At 35.6% G+C, this 21,551-nt stretch overlaps 1 protein-coding gene across 1 annotated transcript; it reads left to right on the plus strand.

The window, feature by feature from the left end:
- The first annotated feature begins 12,204 nt into the window (after window positions 1-12,204).
- Window positions 12,205-13,128, plus strand: LOC143440645 (vomeronasal type-1 receptor 4-like). The gene has a single exon (XM_076927432.1). It carries the CDS (start codon window positions 12,211-12,213, stop codon window positions 13,126-13,128), a length of 918 nt encoding a protein of 305 aa, XP_076783547.1. The 5' UTR covers window positions 12,205-12,210.
- The last annotated feature ends 8,423 nt before the right edge of the window (window positions 13,129-21,551 follow it).

Consider the following 21,551-nt stretch of genomic DNA (forward strand, 5'->3'; position numbering starts at 1 on the left):
TAGTAACAAACATAGACATACCTCCAATTAAAGACCTAGAATAATATTTTCTAAGCAAATGGAAGCAAAGAGCAAGATGAAGTAGCCATTCAAATATCTAGTAAAGTAGACTTTCAGCCAAATGTAATAAAAAAAAATGGATGTGGAAGACACTTCATACTCATCAAAGGAAAAATTCACTTTGATAATGTCTCAATTCTGAATATCTATGCTCCAAATACAAGGGCACTCACATTTGTTTAAAAAAAAAAAGAACATTAGTAAAGCTTAAATCACATGGAGAACCTCACCCATAAATAGTGGGAGACTTCAAAATCACACTCATAGTAATGGACAGATCATCGAAACAGAAACAAAAGAGAAAAAACAATGAAGCTAACAGTGGCTATGAATCAAATGGACATAACAGATAGCTACAGAATATTTCATTCAAACACAAAAGAATATACATTATTCTCAGCACATCACAGAATCTACTTCAAAATTGGCCATATAGTTGATCCTAAAGCCAGTCTTAACAGATACAAGAAAATTGACATAACTGCTCATATATCATATCATATCAGACCACCATGAATTTAAGATGGAATTCAAAAAACAGAAATTACAGAAAGCCTACAAACTCATGAAAACTGAAAAACTCTCTCCTGAATGATGACTGGGTCAGTAAATAGAAAGAAAAAAGGGAGAGGTAGAGAAAGAGAGAGAGAGGGAGAGGGAGAGGGAGAGAGAGAGAGAGAGAGAGAGAGAGAGAGAGAGAGAGAGAGAGAGAGAGAGATTTAAAACTTTGTAGAATTCAAGAAAAATGATGGTACTAAGATGTTGTGGAGTGGGTCTAATGCTGCACGGATTATGTTAATTTGGTCCCCCCAAATTGCCCTAGAATCCACACATCTGCACATGAGACACTGATGAACCCTGACCCCAGCTGGTTTTGATTGGTCAATGAAGTTTCCAAGGGCCAATGGCTAGTCAGAGAGACAGAGGCAAGCCTTTAGGATTTCCAGGGAAGGGACTGAGAAAGGAGCATGAAGAGATAGCCAGCATGCTGGGAAAGGAGTAGAATCCATGCCTGAGGTGTACCAGACAGAGAACTTAGCTGTCACACAGATCCTGGGGAACTCTGCCTGAGAGGGTTGCAGATCTGGGTCCAGGGCAGACAAGATGGAATATAGGTTTTAATAAATAATATCTCAGTAATATCAGTGGGAAATATATTAGTCACATGGAGTTTGGAAGTGTCCCAACCATTGAGCTGTTTAAGGTATATTAAATAAGGGCGTGAGTGCATGCTTGTCTTTCATTCAAGAACCCAGAACATTGGGGAGAGCAGTGAGAAGCACCACCACCATTCCCTGGATCAAACTGAGTAGCTATGTTTGAGTACAGCAACACTGAGATGGTAGTTCACAGCATTAAGTGCCTTCATAAAGAAGTTGAAGATGTCTCATACTAGGGACTTAAATGCATTCTTGAAATCACTAGAGAAAGAAGAAGCAAACACACTCAAAAGGATAAGATAGCAGGAAATAATAAAAATCAAGGACAGAATTAATTAATTAGAAATAAAGAGAATGATATAAAGAATCAGCAAATCCAAGAGCTGGTACTTTGAGAACATCAGCATGGTAGACAAACTTTTAGCCAAAGTAGCTAAAAGGCAGAGAGACAGTATCCAAATTAACAAAGTCAGAAGTGAAAAGGGTGACAAAACAATAGGCAATAAAGAAATTCAAAGAATCAGTAGATCTTACTTCAAAAGCCTATACTACACTAAATGGAAAATATCAATAAAATGGATGGTTTTCTTGATAGATTCCACTTACTAAAGTTAAGTCAAGATCAGGCAAACCATTTAAATAATCCTCTGTACTTATTATTAAACCTAAAGGTAGGAATAACTCTTGCCCATCATTAGCGAAGAAGCCATTTTTCCCCTTAGCAAATAGAAACCTTTAGAGAAGTCATAACTAGTCAAATGTATAGAACAACTGACTATAGGGTACCCAGAAACAAGAGGAGCATTTAGTCAAGGTCATCTTCTAACATAGAGGGTTTGAGGCCAGTCTAGAATTCATGTCACTTTCTTTAAAAACAAACAGCATCCCACACCTCAAATTCTCATCCCCAAATTTGAGAAAAGTGACTTAGCAGCTCATAGCAACCACATATTTCCCATGAATTAGATGTTCCCTAGTTGCAAAGAAGAAAACTGGGCATCTATATTTGCAGTAATTATTTCATGTGACTCATATCTGGAATTGGCCTGAGGACTGAATTTGTTCCCTATACACAGCAGTGAGTAGCTATGAAGTAAGTTACTCCCTGTGGGAGGCATTGAAGATCTTTGGATCCAGTGTTCCCTGATGGTCCTGTAGGAGGCACTGGAGAGATGAGTAGTCAATGTTTTCTGATAGTACCTTGTGAGCAAATGGAGGATGGTTTTGGGGGCATAGGGACCCCAACCTTAGCCAATAAGAAAGACAGGAAGGCTTTTAGCCTTGCAACAAGACAGAAACTGATGTTTTACTGCTCTTTTGTGGCAGTTCTAAAGTAGCATCCTGTAAGTGCACCTGGTTTACTGGAGTCCATGCTTCAGCTTATACCAGTAAGGGGTGTAGGGAGTTTGCACTGGTACCCTTATCTGACATGAGTTTGTCCTTTCTTTTGCTCATACATATAAAGAAACAAAATGTCTTTCACACATAGGATGTAAGGGGAATGTCTCTGGAAGAAGTTGTGTAGACACACTGGTGTTCCTGGACTTACTGACTTAATGAGAGTTGTCTGTGCTGAAAATGTGACATTTACAAACTGGGTCAGATTCAGTAGCATAAGGAGGCTGTGCTGATGACACTGTCTATCTGTCTTTGCAGTACATTCTACCTATGGTAGATTTGCATTTATTCCCAAGAATGCAAGGGGAAAACCCAGCATGCTGTTTGCAGCTTGTCACCTAATATCTTTTGTCTCTCACTGTCTATTATAATGGTAAATGAAGGCTCCCAGAACCTGGAGTGTGCAAATAGTCCCTTGACCATGTTCAAGTTATTTCTGATTGGTGAATAAAGATGCCAATAGCTAATAGCTGGGTAGAAGAGACATAGTTGGGGTTTTGGTTTCTCGGGATTGGGGTGAGAGAAAATGCAGAAAAACTTGAAGGAGAGATTAGGAGAATCTACCATGGAATAGCTGAGATATAAAATTGTGGTCCTGTGGGCTAGCTAGCCAGTTGGAGATAAAAGCAGCCCAAATGAATCATAGTAAGTAGTAAGAAATAATTTAGGATTATTGATAGGAAATGAAAACCCTATAGTATGGAGGGTAGGTATCTGCCCAGGTCTTGTGCTGATTGAGACTTATTAGAAATATAAAGCCATATGTATTTTCTCCAGGAACTCAATAACCAAAGGAGAGGTAGAAGCCCTCTGATGTGTTTAAATAATTTCCATAACAGATACAAAAATGTAATTGTTATTATCAGTTCATCATAAAATTCATAGATATGATAAGAATACAGAGCTTATACTCATCATAATAAAGACTACATGTGACAAACTTAGGCCAACATAATAATAAGTTGCAAAAACCATAGCATTCCACTACAATGAGATACATGACAAGGTTTTTTTTAGTCTTTCCACTGCTACTCAATAAAATGCTTTGAGTTAAACTCATAGGCTAAAGAAATAAAACAAGAGAATGAAAGAAATGTATGCAAATAGGAAAATAAATAGCAATACCTCTCTCTTTCTTTCAGATAATAAGTTTAAGAGATTCCACCATAAAAGACCTCCCCAAAAATTTCTGCTCAAAATTCTTAGTAATTTTACATAACACAAAATATTTACAAATTATTGCACACATTCATAGCCATGTTATATATAAACGATAAGACTGAGAGAGAGAGAGAAATCGTCGTGTGGAAATGAATATCAGAGAGAGTGTATGTGTGAGTGCTAGAGATCATCTACTATATTCCATGCCAATTTCCTATAGATAATTTCAAGAATAGCATTGAAGTGTATGTTGTGGTCTTTACAGTCTTCAGCGATCTTATTGGTAGGTATGTTGGAAAGACTGCAAAAGGTAGAGCCACAGGATGTTCACTATGAGGATGCATCTTCTAGAAATGTTAGAAAGGCTACACACATGAAGTACCAAAAATGTGGCTTCCTACACAAAACCTGAATGAGGAATGTACTAACAGAAATGGTAATGGGCACAGTATGAATATCATTAGGCACTAACCACAGACAGATAATTAGAGACAACCAAGAAATGCTGAGATTGGGAGAAATAGTCTTCCCAAGAGAAGAGCCTATAAATTTTCATCCAACACTAACTGGTGTAGGACCATAAAAGCCAGCCTGGTTTCTGGTCAAGCACAGGCTAGAAACCACTAGAGAACCTGCAGGTGGCCCCGCCCTCCATAGATTTGTGTCCTTTAGTCACATAGGGCAATGCCACAGGTAGAGGGCATGACTACAGACCATGGATCCTCAAGACAGATCTCCATATTAATGAGGTACCTAAAGGCCAGAAGGGAGAAGCCAATTAAGCATTCCTTCCCAGACCTTCCACCCTGTAAGAGGTACTTAATCTCAGGCCTGCCCTGAGATACTGGGGTACAGTTTTGCCTCCACTTTTCTACATGACAAACATTTTAAAACCATGGGCTGTTTCTTTTCATTGGGATCCACCATTGGTAACAATGCATCAGGCATTTACCTACAGAGCCACCAACTGACCTCATGCAGAAGACCTCTGTGTGTTTCCAGCCACAGTGACCACCAACACAAGATCCAGCTGGACACAGCCAGAGCTTCTCTGCCTTTCTCTCCCTACTGGCTGTGGGCCAATCCAGGCTGTGGCCTCCACTTCATTCTCAGCTCTTTTGTGGCTTCCATTGATTCCTCGAGGCCCAAGAGCATGAGAACCAGTAGGTCCCTGGCCTTGTTATAGGACTGGGGACTCCTGAGCCAACCCCAACAGTCCCCAGGGACCTTGGACTGTGTTCTACCACCCACAGAATGAGATCCTGTGGCTTCTCATAGCCCAACACCTACCCTGCACTGGTATGAGAAGAGTGCAGTCAAACTTCCTGTGCCTCTGTCTCCCTGAGTGGCCCTAGCCCCACGGTGGGGCAGATGCAGGACTTTACACTTTAATCCAATGTTGGGCCTTGGGTGGGGCTGGCGGCGCGGGAAGCCCTGGTGCCAGACCGCCCTGAGACTCTGTCGCCGGACTCCCTCCCTTTCCCCGCCCGCGAGATTCGTCCCCACAATCCAACAAACTGGCTAGACTTGAAATCTATTACATATAAGTAACATTTTATAGAGCAAGCACATTTTATTTAAATTCACACACACACACAGAGACTCACACAAACACACACACACACTTGTGTGTGTACACATATGTGTGTTAGTGTGGGTGACTTTATGTTAGAGTAGTTAAAGAGGTATAGGCCATGAATTTGAGAGAGATTCAGAGATGTACATGAAAAGGATCGGAGGAAAGAAAAAGAAAGCATGGAGTTAATGTAAGTATAATTAAATTTATAAAGAAAACAATATTTTAAAATTATTTAGGGTTTGTTTTCCTACATCATATATATATATATATATATATATATATATATATATATATATATATATTCTTTTACCAGGGAATATATATATTCTTTTATCAGGGATCATTTGTATTCTAAAATTATGATGGAATCATATGATTAAAATCATGATCCAATTATATATGCTTCAATTTATATTGTAAAATAAATAAATAAATTTATATTACTTTATTTTGCATGTTCTAATGATCTCTAGTGCTACTTGTGATACCACATTTTTTTTTACTTCAACTTCTTTACATAAACTTTTTAGATTTGACTGGCTATGTTCTTCTGCACCTTACTATAAAATGGGACAGGCTATGTGTTTCAATTATGAGGAATAAAGTGAATAAAGCTGAGAATAATGCCAATATCCTATAAGATAACATATACTTGAATCATGGAACATGGAAAACAATCAAACTGTTCATCACATAGAAACTTCATCCATACTAAGTCCATACCAAGTGTTGAAAAACGATGCTAGAATTAATCATAAATCTTATCCAGGTGTGAACTCTGAGAGCTATACCAAGAGTTTTGTGAAATAGTGTCATGACCATCTTGCAAGAAAATAACCGTTTCCTGAAGAAATGAACATCCATTTCACAAGATGGAGCACTTGCATTTTCCCATTATCAGGGTCAAGAATATGTGTCTAGAATATACTTAGACTGAGTGTTAGTCACACCAAATTAGAGTAAAGAGCATAACATCTTGTGACGAGGGGAAGGATGGATGTAGAGACATAGTCAGGAAAAGGGACAAGTCATACTTTAGGAGACAGAGAAATGAGTTCCAGAGTAAACAAAAATGAAAGATCTTTGATCATGTAACAGGAAGAATACTGTTATTAAGAGGTGTCAACTTGGTCATCCCTAATACTATTATTCTGCTTAAAGGATATGGAAATAAATGGGTCACTACACTATAAACTTTATACACAGAGATGAGTACCTCTCTCATAACATTTTAATTAACAGAAATATATTTGTTAAAGGTGCTGAAAATAAAGGTTTATGGAAAGCCCAAATAAAACATAGAATATCTATGTCAAAACTCTTCCTTCCTTCCTTCCTTCCTTCCTTCCTTCCTTCCTTCCTTCCTTCCTTCCTTCCTTCCTTCCTTCCTTCTTGTTCATCATGGAACAAGAGACAGAAGAGTATTAGGTACCTCCTTGTGGAAATATAGAGGTTTTATCCATACAGAGCAGAGGTCTTGCACATGTGAATTCACATATTATGACTGTATGCAAAAAACCATGACAATATCAACTAGAAAATTACCATCAGAGTGAGAAAGTTCAGGTTGTCTTCTTCCCAGCTGAAGAGTTATTGGTTACAGATACCAGCTGATAGATGAAGTGTCTGATTTCATTAAGATTTAAAAATTTTAGAAACTAGTCATGTTTCCATCAGTACCCCTGTTCTAGACACATACTAGATTCATTAAGAAAACTCAGAGTTTGATTGTTTGTTTTAAGGAACACCTGAAAGTTAGAGAAAATTTTGGTGGTTAGTTAGGAAGGAATTTGAAAGAAATAATCACTTATAGACATGAGTAAATCACATGCATGCATAAAACACTCAACCATTTTAGTTACTAAATGTTGCAAATCTCAGAAAAATAAACTATGTTGATTTTTGCTGAAAGAAGTCAGTAAATCCTCGATTGGAATCAACAAATGGACATCTCTAACTTCCTCATAAATCTGACCTTAAAGTTTCATGTACGTGCCAAAGGAGACTTGTTTAGCTTTCGTGGATCATGAAAACAGAATCAGTCCTAAAGATGTTTAACTTATCCCTTTGGATAAATTCACAAGAAACATTTTCTAAGTATCTTTATTAATTAACAACTGGAAAATTTAATAGATGATCTTTTCCCCAAAGCCAGTGTTATAATGCCACTAGGAGAGAAATGAAAATTGCAGTTCTGGAGGGAGATGAAGTCACAGAGTTAAAGACCTCTACTCAGGCTTGACTCTCTTACAGCACTGCTTATTAATGAATCTGGATGTGATCAATGAATGCATTGTCCTGCAGAAGGAAGAAGCCTGGTGGCTACTTTGTATTTCAGTCTGAGTGGCAGTCAACAAAGAAGAGAGACGTGAGTAAATGCTCAGGTTTGCTAATCAGAAAATGCTGTTGAAACAGATCCATGGAACAGACAGAAAAGGTACAAGAATAATTCCACAATTAAAAATGATTGAAAAAGTTAAACATTTTCTTCTCCATGGTCCACTCCTCATCATTTCTTACTGCAATATAATTTCCCAACTAAGGTTGACTGTGCGTAATACCAGGATAATGCATCCCATCTCTGCAGGTGTTGAATGGTTGTGGTAATAAGTAAATGTCATATGCACCTTACTGTACATGATGTGGAGACTAACTTTAAAGTATTGTTATGATCATTTAACCTATTATATTTCATATCATAGGCAACATTAGAATGAAAATATAAGTAGTTCACAATCCTGGGAAGGGCAAGATATGCTTTTGGAGTAAAAAGTATTCATATGTGACAATACATTTTTGATCTTGTTACAGAGGCACTGAGTCAATATTGAGTGGACATTGGTACAATGTCTGGTTTGAGGATCTGTCATAAATGTGGAAAGGCAACATGAAAGGTAAGGTATAGGATGAGTATTGAGCAATGACAACCAGGACCAAATGTGTCTTGTAATATTTTCCAAGGCTTACTCATACTCTATGCATGACCTTATAACATGCCTAAGTCTTTGCTTACAGTTATTATTCATGGAGCAGAGCCCCTTGTTCATGATGTACCAAGGTTTAATTTTTGAGATAAATTTGTATTCACACTTAGTGATATATCCCATTGGACAATGTTTAAGGTTTCACAGTCTTCAGATTGTTTATTGTAAACCTTATTGTGTTTTATGCAATTCCTCTATTAAATGCATCCTAAATTCTTTATAATAGTGTCATCAATATAGGTATGTTCAATTAAGCCAGGTGTGTGATGAAAACCTTTAATGCCAGCATTTGTGAGACAGGGCTTGCCAGATCTTTGTGATTTTGAGGATAAAATTATCTACATAGTGATTTCCAGAACATTTAGAGCTAATAGTAATAACAAATCATGAGAAAAATACATTTAAAACAACAAATGTATGCTGAGTTTTAAAGGAAATGTTTCAGTGACTTAAATTTCATTCCATGCTATAATTTGTTAAACATATATTATTTTGTGTTCTGTACAGGGTAATCATATTAGTAATTCATCTGGACTTCCTTCTATAGCCTTTATCTCTTCAGTGACAATATTTTATATATTTAGTGGTATATTAATTATCGAGTCTATCTTGTACTTCTGAAATCAGCCTGTGAAATGGGACAGCTTTCTGTCAGGTCAGACCACACTGAGTAAACTGCATTTTATTAAAAGGTCAAAGGCATTAGCATTTGGCATTCACCTATAAAATAAAACTATGTTAGAGTAAAAACTTATTTTTAAAATGGTTTATATATCTATATGTGTATGTGTGTGCGTGCATGTGCATGTATGTGCGTGTGTGTGTGCATGTGTGTGTGCATACACATGCTTTCCTGGCATGTATATATGTGCACTGTGGGAATCCAGTGCCTTCAGGGGCCAGTAGACTCTGTCAGGACCCATGGATTTGGAGTTACAAACAGTTGTGAGGTACTATGTGGGTTCTGGCAACCAAACACAGATCCTGTGAAACCCAGGTAAGTGTTTCTGACCACTGAGCCATCTCTCTTGTTTTCCAGTAGTAAAACTTTCACAGCAAATGTAAAAAGTAACATACAAAAAAAGCAAACACAATGTCAAGTGGGAAACACAGGTTGCATACAAGGGCAGGCAGTATGCAAGCATCTCTCCTGACTTTGAGAACAGACTGAGGGGACTGTGTTTGTGCCATGCTAGACATGTCCAAGTCCTTCAAGTATCCACTCTATCTCTAAAACAGTTTTGTATTTAAAGTGACACTTACCCTTTGTTTTTATACGTTTCTGTTCTGTCTGAGGAAATAATGTTACTCAGACAATGTCAACCTGAGAAGATAGCGGTAGCTCAACAATTGTCACTATTTGCCACATTCACACTTAACTCAGAACAGTTATATTTTCCATTTAACACTTAACACTTAATGATATTTTAAAAAGTGAATATTTATGGAAAATATTGGATTTCAGTGAATGTGACCAGTATGATCACACTGTAACTCTTGTGTGTAGAATCCTGTGGCTATAAAGTCAAATGTACAGATTGGGCACAGTGACCTCACAGATCTGAGCACAGAAGTAGCCACATACCATGATTGACATTGGTAACTGTTTCTCTTCTGTAGAATTACATCTTACTTCACTAAACTGAATTCAGGCAGCTATCTAAATACTCATTTTTAAATTTTATTATTATTATTATTATTATTGTTGTTGTTGTTGTTGTTGTTGTTGTTGTTTTTTCATGATAGGGTTTCTCTGTGTAGCCTTGGTTGTCCTGGAACTCACTCTGTAGACCAGGCTGACCTAGAACTCAGAAATCCACCTGCCTCTGCCTCCCAAGTGCTGGGATTAAAGTTGTGGGACACCACTGCCTGGCCTTCAATTCTTAAGCATGTGCAACAGGGAGTTATTGTCATACAAGGAGTACTAAAGTCACAATGGCTCTTAAAATAAAGCTTTTTGTCAATACTTTGGATTCTTTTCCATTCTCACAGATGTGGCAGGGTAACACCACTGGCCTTTTCCAATAAATCTGCCTGGCCTTCAAGCAAGTAAACACCTTCAGGTAAATAGAACTTAAGAAGCTCCCAAGGATGTTCGATTTTCACTTGTTCCCTGTTGGACCATGTATATTCTAGCCTCTGTCTTAGTTCCTACATATATGTTCTTCAGATAAAGCAGCAAAATCACAAATAAAAAAGTTGGTTGTGATACTATTCTGATGAACATATTAATGAACTCAAACCTCAGCTAGTATCATTGCCACAAAGATTGGATGGTATCTCTTTAGTTATTAGACTCAAGTTGTCACTCTGTGAGATGCATTTACGTATACCATTTGACATTCCTTCAACAACCTGAAATTAAACTAAATTTCTGTAGTGTTTGTGGCTTGTATATTTTTAAAGAAGGAAACAAATCACATAATCATACATCTCATGACAATTTCTCAAGTGAAACATAACTTGGAATTCAGTGCATAAAGCATGAATATATATGGTAAGATTTTCAAGGATCTATGGGTATATAAAATTCTATTTATCCTGTGTTTATATTGATTAATTCATTATGGGGTTTGGTACTCTTTTAAAGGTAGCAGAGGATAAGAACATTGGCCATGGCAAAACTTGATCTTGTGAAAAATTAGGGTTGTTTTGGTTTTAAAGTACTCTGCAGCAGTAACTGGTCTACCAGTGTGAGACCCTCTGAGGTCAGAACTGCAAAGTCTCTGGTGTTTAGAACCTCATTTAAAACAGCAGGGAATTAAGGAAAGTAACCTTTGTACTTATCTCCACTGCAACTTTCTTGCTAGGACTTGAAGTTCACTCAACTTCCAGTCTGCTAGCAAAAGTTGTTCACAGAAAGAAAAAAATTTCCACAAGTAAATATGCATAAGCTCACATAGATTCATATACAAATTTATGCACACATACTCATACACATTCATGTATTCTAGTAGGGTCTAACTACTTACTTATCTTATAACTACATAATTAACAAACACACACACACACACAAAACTTACATATACATATGGAACAGTAGCTCAATGTCAGTGCCTAAAGAACTTGCTCATTCTGGATGAAAAATGGGTACCAATCTTTATTGCATAGAGAAAGAAACATTTCTACTCTTATATTTCTAAATGAATCTAACTGAAGACTGTAAGAAAAAGCTTTGTCCTCTTTATTAAGACTAATCCTACTTTGTTAAGAAGAGACCTCCTCTGTCCCATGGTGAGGGGAAGCCTGTCTCCTCTTTTTGCTCTCTCTGCAGAATCTTTGTTCCTCTTTCTCCACTCTGCTTATTGCTCTTTTCTTCTGCTCATGCCCCAATGTCCTGTCTATTTCTATGGGAAAATAAAAGTGGAAAAACATATCAGACTACATGCTTTCTAAATCTCTAAGTTGCTTTTCTTACTGTTACTCTGCTCTGCTGTCCTCCTTCCTTCTCCCCAATCTTCCTCTCTCCTCGTGCTCTAATGTTATAATGCCATGTAAAGTAATTGTGCTTTGTATCTTTTCTAGGGGAATAGATCACATAGTTTTTCCAAGCATTCTTATTTTTGCAGAAGTTCACTAAAAGTTCAAAAATAAATTCAAATAACAAATTGATAAGAAGTTTACAACAGAGACGAGTATAAATGTTTACATTAAGACTAGTAATCTATCTAGATTTTTATTATCTGTCACTAGCTCAATAGGTTCATTGAAAGTTAAAAAGTATAATTTTGTAACTCAGTTACCATTAAAGTTTTGTATAGATAAACCATGTTAATATTTTATTTTCAGAATATTAATACTTTTCATTCATTTTGATCAGAACAATTGGTGTGACCAGAATCTAAAGAGAATCAGGCCCAATCAGAGAATGGACTTCTGGAATATGACAATTAAAATAATTTTCTTATCACAAATTTCTACTGGAATTCTGATCAATTTCTTCCTTCTTATCTACTATCTAGTCTACCATAGAGAACATAAGTTAAAGCCCACAGATTTGATTCTCATGTACCTAATGGCGGCCAATGCCTTGCTAGTTCTCTCTACAGGAATACCCTACACAGTGGCAGCATTTGGGCTGAAGCAGATTTTTAATGATTTGGGATGCAGATTAATTTTGTACATTCAAAGAGTTGGCCGGAGTATGTCCTTTGGCACCACCATTCTTTTGAATGTTTTTCAGACCATCACCATCAGTCACAGGGAATCCTGTTATAAGGATCCAAAGGGCAAGGCTGCAAAGTACATTGGCTGCTCCATTTCCCTTCTCTGGGTCTTTTACATGTTTATACATTTCATTTTCTTTGTGGATATATTTGTCAAAAGGAATAGCAATAATGTGACAAGAAACATAGATTACAAGTACTGCTTCATTGTAAGTCATGATGACATCAATGAGTCACTGTATGCATCATTGGTGATATGTCCAGAAATTTTGTGTTCAGTTCTTATTGGCTGGTCCAGTGGCTCCATGGTTGTGATTCTGTACAGACACAAGCAGAGGGTTAAACACATCCACAGCAGTCATGTTTCCAGAAGAAACTCCCCTGAATCAAGAGCTATCAAGAACATCCTGGCTCTATTGTCTTATTTTCTGTGTTTTTATTTGCTCTCCTGCATCTTAAATGTGTGCTATCCCTTTGTGCATGATCACAATTTGTGGCTGATGAATATCACTCACTTCACTTATTTAGGTTTTCCATCTTTTGGACCCTTTATTCTGATGAATCATTACTCTGTTATGCCCAGACTCACTTTGGTCTTGATAAGGAATAAAACATCCTAAGAATATTTTAAATATTTGAATGATATATTTTTGCTTCACTTCCAGCTGTTAATTCACCCCTATTCCTCAAAGGGCCAATAAAAAGAAGTAAATTAGCGGTACCTTGCATTTTTTTTTTTAAATTAGCCAAACCAAGTATGTGAGTTTGTTATTTGGTTGAATTGGTAGCCTAAATAAACTGATCATATTGTATGAGGTTCATTGCAAACATCAACTTGTATTTTGAGAGTCTTTGCCTATCAGATGTGCAAAGGAGCCAGAAGAGAGAGGCAGGGGGAGGGAGGGAGAGAGAGAGAGAGAGAGAGAGAGAGACTCTCAATAAAACGTAACTGTTGGTGGCTTACATCTTGAAAAGACAGGTGGATCGTTACAAATTTCCCAGAGAGCCTGTGGGATGAACATTCTAACAACAAGGAAAACTAAAACCATGGCTGGCCACGAACTTTTCTTTAAGGAAGCTATAGTTCCATCCTAATCACTGTAGCCTACAGCAGGCACATAAAATATAGGATTATATATTTCACCTAGTTCAAAGATCAATTGAAATGTGCCCAAAACTACACTAGAGCAAAAAAAAAAAACCCAAAAAGCATCTTTAATAAATGGTGTAAGAAAATTGAATTTACACATTCAGAAGGATAAAGTGAGACCTGTGTATTTCACTTTGCATAATATCCAACTCCAAATAGATTCAAAGTCCTAAACAATGAACCAAGATAAAAGTGAAACCTGAAACACAGGAACTGCTAGAAATAAATAAAGTGCTAGAAATAAACCTATGAAACACCCTGCATAATATAGGCATACAAATAGATGTTCTGATTAAAACTATAGTTACTCAAAAAATGAGGACAATATTTTCATTTATTGGCTACAGTTTCTATTTCATAATATCATTTGTATAAAAACATTATAAGTCTGTACACATTTGTGCATGCTTGCTTGCATATATATATATATATATATATATATATATATATATATATATATGAATGTATGTAGGTGTGTGTATATATACATACATATATATGTATATACATATGTACATATGTATGTATATATACATATATATTGATTGTTTGTTGTCTGTCCAGTAGTTGTCCTGAATCTTCGTAAGCCAAAACATTCTTCACCAACCAATTATTCTTCAGCTGAGCTATTTGGAGACAACACTTTACCAAAAATTCTTTATGATTTTTATGTCAGTCTAGAAATTCTGTCATACCCATCATAACAGATTATGAATAGTTACTAGTTCCCCATTCTGTCCAGTTTGAGGAAAATATTGTTATGTGCGTATAGTCCATATTGCATAAGACAATCTAAGAAATCATAACATATATGTGTATGCTCAAGTGAGCCCACCCACACATATAAAAAGTAGGGTTCTTTTGAATCTGAGGTACAGGATCTCCTTATCTCTTTGACACAGAACAACTATGGCTATTCCAGAGGAATTCCAGTGAGAATACAGTATAATTATTATTATATATTTATATATATTATAATATATATATATATATGTAAGTCTTATGCTCATTAAGTTGATAATGCCTACTATTCATCAACATCTATTCCACCTATGAACTGTTAGTTCACTTGAAGAGGATGTTTCTTGAGAATCAGAGCTACAGAATCTCCTGGACACAGGGCAACAACTGGGTATCCAAGAGGAATCCCAGTGAGGATCCAGTGTTGATAGTGTAGAAGAGGCCAGTGGTCCAGAGCCAGACCAGTGTGTCATTGCAATGAAAATTAATAAGAAAAGCTATTTGGGCAAAAGAGTATTATATGGCATACCCCATTATCCACTGAAACATGGTTGCTTGTTTGTCTGGTTTTTTTTTTTGGGGGGGGGGTAGAGTTTCCAATGAAAAAGGATAGGGAGAGATATAAAGATGATTGTGACTAGGGATCCTGAATTGAATTTCGTAAAGAATCAATTATTTTTTCAAGAAATAAATTGGAGACAATCAAAAGTAATGTCAAAAGCCTGTAATGTTTAGGGTTCACTGATCTCTAGATAATTTTCTATGGTTTAAATATGCTTTACTCCCATAGATTCATGTGTTTGAATGCTTGTTCTGTAGGCAGTGCCACTATTAGAAAGTGTGACCTTGTTGGAGGAAGTATCAAGGTGGGTATAGGTCAAGATCTTTGAAAAAGTGAGTTGAAGATTTCATGGGAATTATCATGAATCAGTATGTTATTTTTGCTAGGATATATATTTTACTGAGCAGGGGAGATATTTTTATCAGCTATATCTTCTTCATTTTCATTCTATAATGATTTTAAATTTTTATCATAATAGTTGTTCACTTTACTTCCCTTTTAAACATACCCCAAGATATTTTGTATTACTTTAGGCATTGTGTAGGGGATGTTTCTCTGACTTTATTCTCAGTCTGTTTATTCTTTATATAAATAAGTGTTGTAGGTTGGCACCCCTTACTCACAGCAACTGGAAGTCCAAGTAATGCCACAGAGTTACACCAAGGAAATGACCTCATGCAATAGATTATGGGGGTGAGTATACAAAAGTTCAAGAAGAGACAGAAAGATTATGGGGCTCTGAAGACACAGTCTTTATAAAGGGTATAGCACACACATATAACGATGCTGGGCACATGATGACAGTGAGAATATGAAGCATTTGGTGCCTGGTAATGATTGGCTGCTGAAACTTGGGTACTGAAGTTTGGCTATGGGGAGCACCTTGTGGAGGAATGTGAGATTCTTGGTTTTCCACAAAAGGAGAGATACTGGGTTTTATGATTCAATTTTTTATTCAACTACTTTGATGAAAAGTTTTTTCAGTTGTAAGAATTCCACCATGCAATTTTAGGGTCACTTTTGCATGTAAACTATCAGGTTATTTATAAATAAAGAGACTTTGATTTCTCCCTTTCCAACTGTATCAACATGATCTCTTCCAGTTGTCTTATCTGTTCAGTCTTTATGTGTTTTGAGTATCAGAGCAAGTATGGTTTTGTAAACTAAACTGGGAAATATTATTTCTGTTTATATTTTGTGGAATAGTTTTTATGTGCAGTTTTCAGGTGGTTCAGGATGTTCGAAAGTTTTTAAGTGTTTCTCACCTATTGAGATTCTTCTATTAACATTTCTCTGTTACTTCTTTACCTCATTTTTAAATTATATTAACTGCTTTCTTATTATCTAGTTTCTTGAGGTCTTTACATATTTTAGATAGTAGTCTTCTACCAGATATGGATTTAGTTAAAATCTCTTCCCAGTCTGTAGGCTGAAAATGTGAACAAATCTAAATGTCTGTGTCAAGCAAATGTTATTTAATTTCATGGGGTCCCATTTAATATTTGTTGACTTTAGTACCTATGTTAATGCTGTCCTTGTCAGAAAGCAGTCTCCTGTGCCTCTACGTGTATCTATATAGTTTGACTCTTTCATGTAAGATGTTTCTAATTGTTTTTAATCAAAAAGTAAGTATCCAGAATTGTGATTTATGTATTGGCCTTTAATTTGATTCTAGTGATTGATGTGTCTGTTTTTATACCAATACCTTGATGTTTTTATTACTAGTCTTCTGTAGTACAACTTGAAATTGAGCATGTTTATACATCCATACTTTCTTGTATTGTTCAGGATTACTTTAGCTTATGTTCTTTCTTCTGTTTCTATATAAAGCTGAAAATTATCCTTTCAAGATCTGTGTGGGAATTTGTTAGAATTTGATAGGGATTGCCTTGTGATCTGCACATTACTTTTGGTAGGATGGACATTTTCACTGCTATACCTACTGATCCACAAGCATAGGAGATTTTCCATCATCTTCTCATATCTTCTTCTATTCATTTTGTCAGTATCTTAAAGTTTTTAATCACACGTGTCTTTCTCCAGCTTTGTTAGAGTTAGTCCAAGATGTTTTAAATTATCCAAAGCTCGTATGAAAAACTTTTTTCATTTTTATTTCTTAGTCTTTTTTTCCTGTGTATATAGTAGAACTACTAAATTTTGTGAGTTTATTTTATTTTGTTCTCGTTACAGAAAGGTTTTTTTGTCAGTTGTATGAAGTATTGACTAAAATTTTTAGGGTTCCCCACTTTTTTTTACTATCATATGTGCAAATAAAAATACTTTGACTTCCTTTCCAATTCCTATTTCCTTGATCTCCGGTTGTCTTATTGTTCCAGCTAAGACTTCAAGTATGTTGACTATGTTTGCAGACAGTGGAACATAGTCTTTTCTTTCTGATTTTCTTAGAATTACTTTGTGTTTCTCTCCATTAAAGTCTAAACTGGTATTTACTTGCTGTTAACTGTTTATTTTGTTGTACACTGTCCCTTGTATCCTTAATATCTCCAGAATTTTGATTGAAGTGCTATTGGCTTTGGTCAAAGGCCTTTTCTGCATCTAGTGATATGATCATGTTTTGTTTTGTCATTTTTTTTTTTTTTTTTTAGTTTGTATACATGGTGAATTACATTTATTGATTTTCATATATTAAACCATTTCCACCTCTCTGGGTTAAAGCATATTTGAGCAAGGTTATGATCTGTTTTATATATTTTGAATTTGATTTGCAAATATGTTATTGAGGAGTTTTGGATATATGTACATGAGAGAAATGGTTCTCCAATTCTCTCTCTCTCTCTCTCTCTCTCTCTCTCTCTCTCTCTCTCTCTCTCTCTCTCTGCTTTTATTTTTTAATGTGGATGGATATTAGGTTAAGTGGCCTCATAAAATGAATTGGGCAATGTTTCTTCTGTTTTTGTTGTTGAATAATTTAAAGAGTGTTGGCATTGACATTTCTTTGAAATTCTGGTAGAATTCTATGATAAAACCAATCTAACCCTGAATATCAGCTGTTGTTTTTGGTTTGTGGTTTTTTTTCTTGTTTTGTTTGTTTATTTGTGTGAGAGCCTTTTAATTCTTGTCTGTATTTCATTATGGTTTGTAGGTCTGTTTAAATTCTGTTTCTCATCTGAATTTCATTTTTGTTACCTGTATGTATGGGAAAAGGTTTTCTATTTCTTTTAGCTTTTCCAATTTAGTGAAGTATAGAATTTTAAAGTGTATCAATAAGATTCTCAAATGTACTATAGATCTGTTCTCATGTACTATCTTGTTTTCTAATTTTGTAAATTTGGATGTTCTCTCCCTTCATTTCAATTCATTATTTAAGGATTTGACAATTTTATTAAGTTTATCATAAAAATAACATTTGGTTTCATTGATTCTTTGTATTTTCCATGTTGTTGTTTGTATTTTATTGTTTTCAGCCCTGAGTTTGAATATTTCTTGATGTATATTCATTTTGAGTGTGATTTCTTCATTTTGTCCTTGATCTCTTGTGTCTATTATTTAGTTAAGAATATCAGATTGCTCTGTTTGCTTTATTTTCTCTTAATGTTGGCAATCTGTACTATGAGCTTTCCTTTTAAAACCACCATCATTGAGTCCTGTAAGTTTGTATGTGGTATATAGATTTCCATTTAATGCTTGAACATCTATTTTATTTATTGTATTTCTTATTTTTTATCTGGAAATATGTTTCATTCAGTAGTGATTTGCTCAATTTCCATGACATTTTAATATTTCTGTTGTTGCTGATATCCAGTTTTAATCTGGAGTAGTCATAAAGTGTGATGCTTGTAGTTTACTTTGTTATTTGTTTTTATTTTTTAGTCTTTTGAGATTTCCTTTTATTTTTTGAATATGTGTTCAGTTTTCAGAAAAGTTCTAAGAGGTGCTGAGAAGAACCTTGGTTCTTTTAATATGAGTATAATGTTCTGTATATATATTATGTCAATTTGGTATATAATATCAATTATCTTGATCTTATCTCTATTTTGCTTCTGTTTGCATGATCTCTTTCTTTTTGAGAGTGATAGACTAAACCTATCTACTATCAGTATTTGAGCATCAGTATGTATGTAGTTTCATTTCCTTTACATACTTGGTTGTCCTTGAGATTGGTTCATACATCTTATAACTTGAGGTGTTAGGTGTAGGATTTTTGTGTATGTGATTATATAGTTAGATATTTATCACTTCTGATTAGTTTTCTTTTAATATCTATTTTGTCAGATATTATAAAGGTTATACCAGCTTGCTTCTTAGATCTGTTTTCTTGGAATATTTTTTTTTGTCTTTCTATACTTAAGGGATATCCATCCTTGAAGATAAGATGTTTTTCCTGGATGTAGCAGAAGATACCTTCTGCTTTTACATTTATTTTTTTTTAGCCTATGTCTTTTTATTGGGGCATTGAAACCATTGATCTTGAGAGATGTCAACGTCCAGTGTTTGTTGGATTGGGGTCTATATCTACCCTATTTGGACTTCCTTTTCTGGGTTTATTTTATTCTTGTATTTTCTTCGATGCTATCATCACCTTTTTGATTAGATGTGCCCTTGTATCACCTTCTGTAAGTCTCAATTTGTAATTATAACTTGCTTGAATTTGGTTTTATTATGGAATGTCTTATTTTCTCCATTTAGTGTGCTTGCGAGTTTTGCTGGGTAATCTAGGCTGGCATCTATGGTCTTTTAGAGTTTGCACCATCTCTTAAGTTTGTAACACCTTTGTTCATTCCGTAGAAGTTTTAGAGATTCCATCAAGTAGCCAGGTAAAATTCTAATAGTACTGCTTTTATATTTTACTTGATGGTTTTTACTTAGTGTTTTAGTTCTCCTGCTTTGGAACTCTGAGGGGAGCAGCATTTGTTATGTAAATTTAAAAAATATTAATTTGTATTCTTCTACATGCTGACATACTGTTGAATCAGCACCATATATTGAAAATGCTGTCTTTTTTCCACTAGAGGTTGTCAAAGATCTAGTGACCATAGGTGTGTGGATTCATTTCTGGGATTCATTTCAGTTCTATTCCATTGATCTACCTGCCTGTCTCTGTACCAATACCATAAAATTGTTATCACTGTTACTCTGTAATACAGCTTGAGGTCAGGGATGGTGAGTCCCCCAGAATTTCTCTTACAGTTGAGAATAGGTTTTGCTATCCTGGGTGTTTTGTTATTCCAAATGAATTTCGGAATTGCTCTTTCTAAGTCTATGAAGAATTGAGTTGGAATTTTGATGGGTACTGCATTGGATCTGTAGCTTGTTCTCAGCAAGATGGCCATTTTTACTATATTAATCCTGCCAATCCCCAAGCATGGGAGATCTTTCTATCTTCTGATACCTTCTTCAATTTCTTTCTTCAGAGGCTTGAAGTTCTTGTCATACAGATCTTTTACTCGTTTGGTTAGAGTCACACCAAGGCATTTTATATTATTTGTGATGATTGTGAAAGGTGTCATTTCCCTAATTTCTCTCTCAGCCTGTTTATCCTTTAAGTAGAGAAAGGCTACTGATTTTCTTGAGTTAATTTTATATCCATCTACTTTGCTGGAGTTGTTTATCAGGTTTAAGGGTTCTCTGGTGAAATTTTTGGGGTCACTTAATTATACTATCATATCATCTGCAAATAGTGGTATTTTGACTTCTTCCTTTCCAATTTGGTTTCCTTTGACCTCCTTTTGTTATGTAATTGTTCTAGCTAGGACTTTGAGTACTATACTGAATAGGTAGGGAGAGTGTGACCAGCCTTGTCTAGTGCCTGATTTTAGTGGGATTTCTTCAAGTTTCTCTCCATTTAGTTTCATGTTGATACTTGTTTGCTGTATATTGCTTTTTATTATGTTTAGGTATGGGACTTGATTTCCTTATCTTTGTAAGACTTTTACCATGAAGGAGTGTTGAATTTGTCAAATATCTTCTCAGCAACTAATGAGATGATTGTGTGGTTTTTCTTCTTTGAGTTTATGTATATAGTAAATTATGGAGATGGATTTCCTTATATCGAATAAGTCTGGCGGTTTTTTCAGAAAATTGGACATAGTATGACTTGAGGGCCCAGCTATACCACTCTTGGACATATACTCAAAAGATGCTCTAGCATGTGACAATGACCCATGCTCCACTATGTGCTACTAACCTATTAAAAGAATGATTTCATGAAATTTTTAAGCAATTGGGTGGAACTAGAAAATATCATCCTGAGTGAGGTAACACAATCACAAAAGAACACACATGGTATGTACTCACTTATAAGTGTATATTAGCCAAAAAAGAAGCTCAGAATCCCCAAGGTACAACTCACAGACCATATTAAACCCTAGAAAAAGAAAGACTAAAGTGTGGGTACTTCGGTCCTTAGAAGGGGGAAAATAACCATGGGAGCAAATATGGAGACAAAGTGTGTAGTAGAGACTGAAAGAAAGGACATCCATCTAGGGATCCATCCCATATACACTCTCCAAATGCAGACATTATCGTGGATGCCAAGAAGTGTATGGTAGCAGAAGCTGTATATATCTGTCTCTTGAGAGGCTCTGCCAGAGCCTGACAAATACAGAGGTGGATGCTGGCAGCCAACCATT

Source organism: Arvicanthis niloticus, chromosome 30 (genome assembly GCF_011762505.2).
Source record: "Arvicanthis niloticus isolate mArvNil1 chromosome 30, mArvNil1.pat.X, whole genome shotgun sequence".
In the NCBI taxonomy this organism is placed as follows: Eukaryota; Metazoa; Chordata; class Mammalia; order Rodentia; family Muridae; genus Arvicanthis; species Arvicanthis niloticus.

Bases quoted from the DNA above. Each gene is read 5' to 3' on its own strand.
- LOC143440645 (XM_076927432.1), top strand. From the start codon at position 12,211: ATGGACTTCTGGAATATGACAATTAAAATAATTTTCTTATCACAAATT.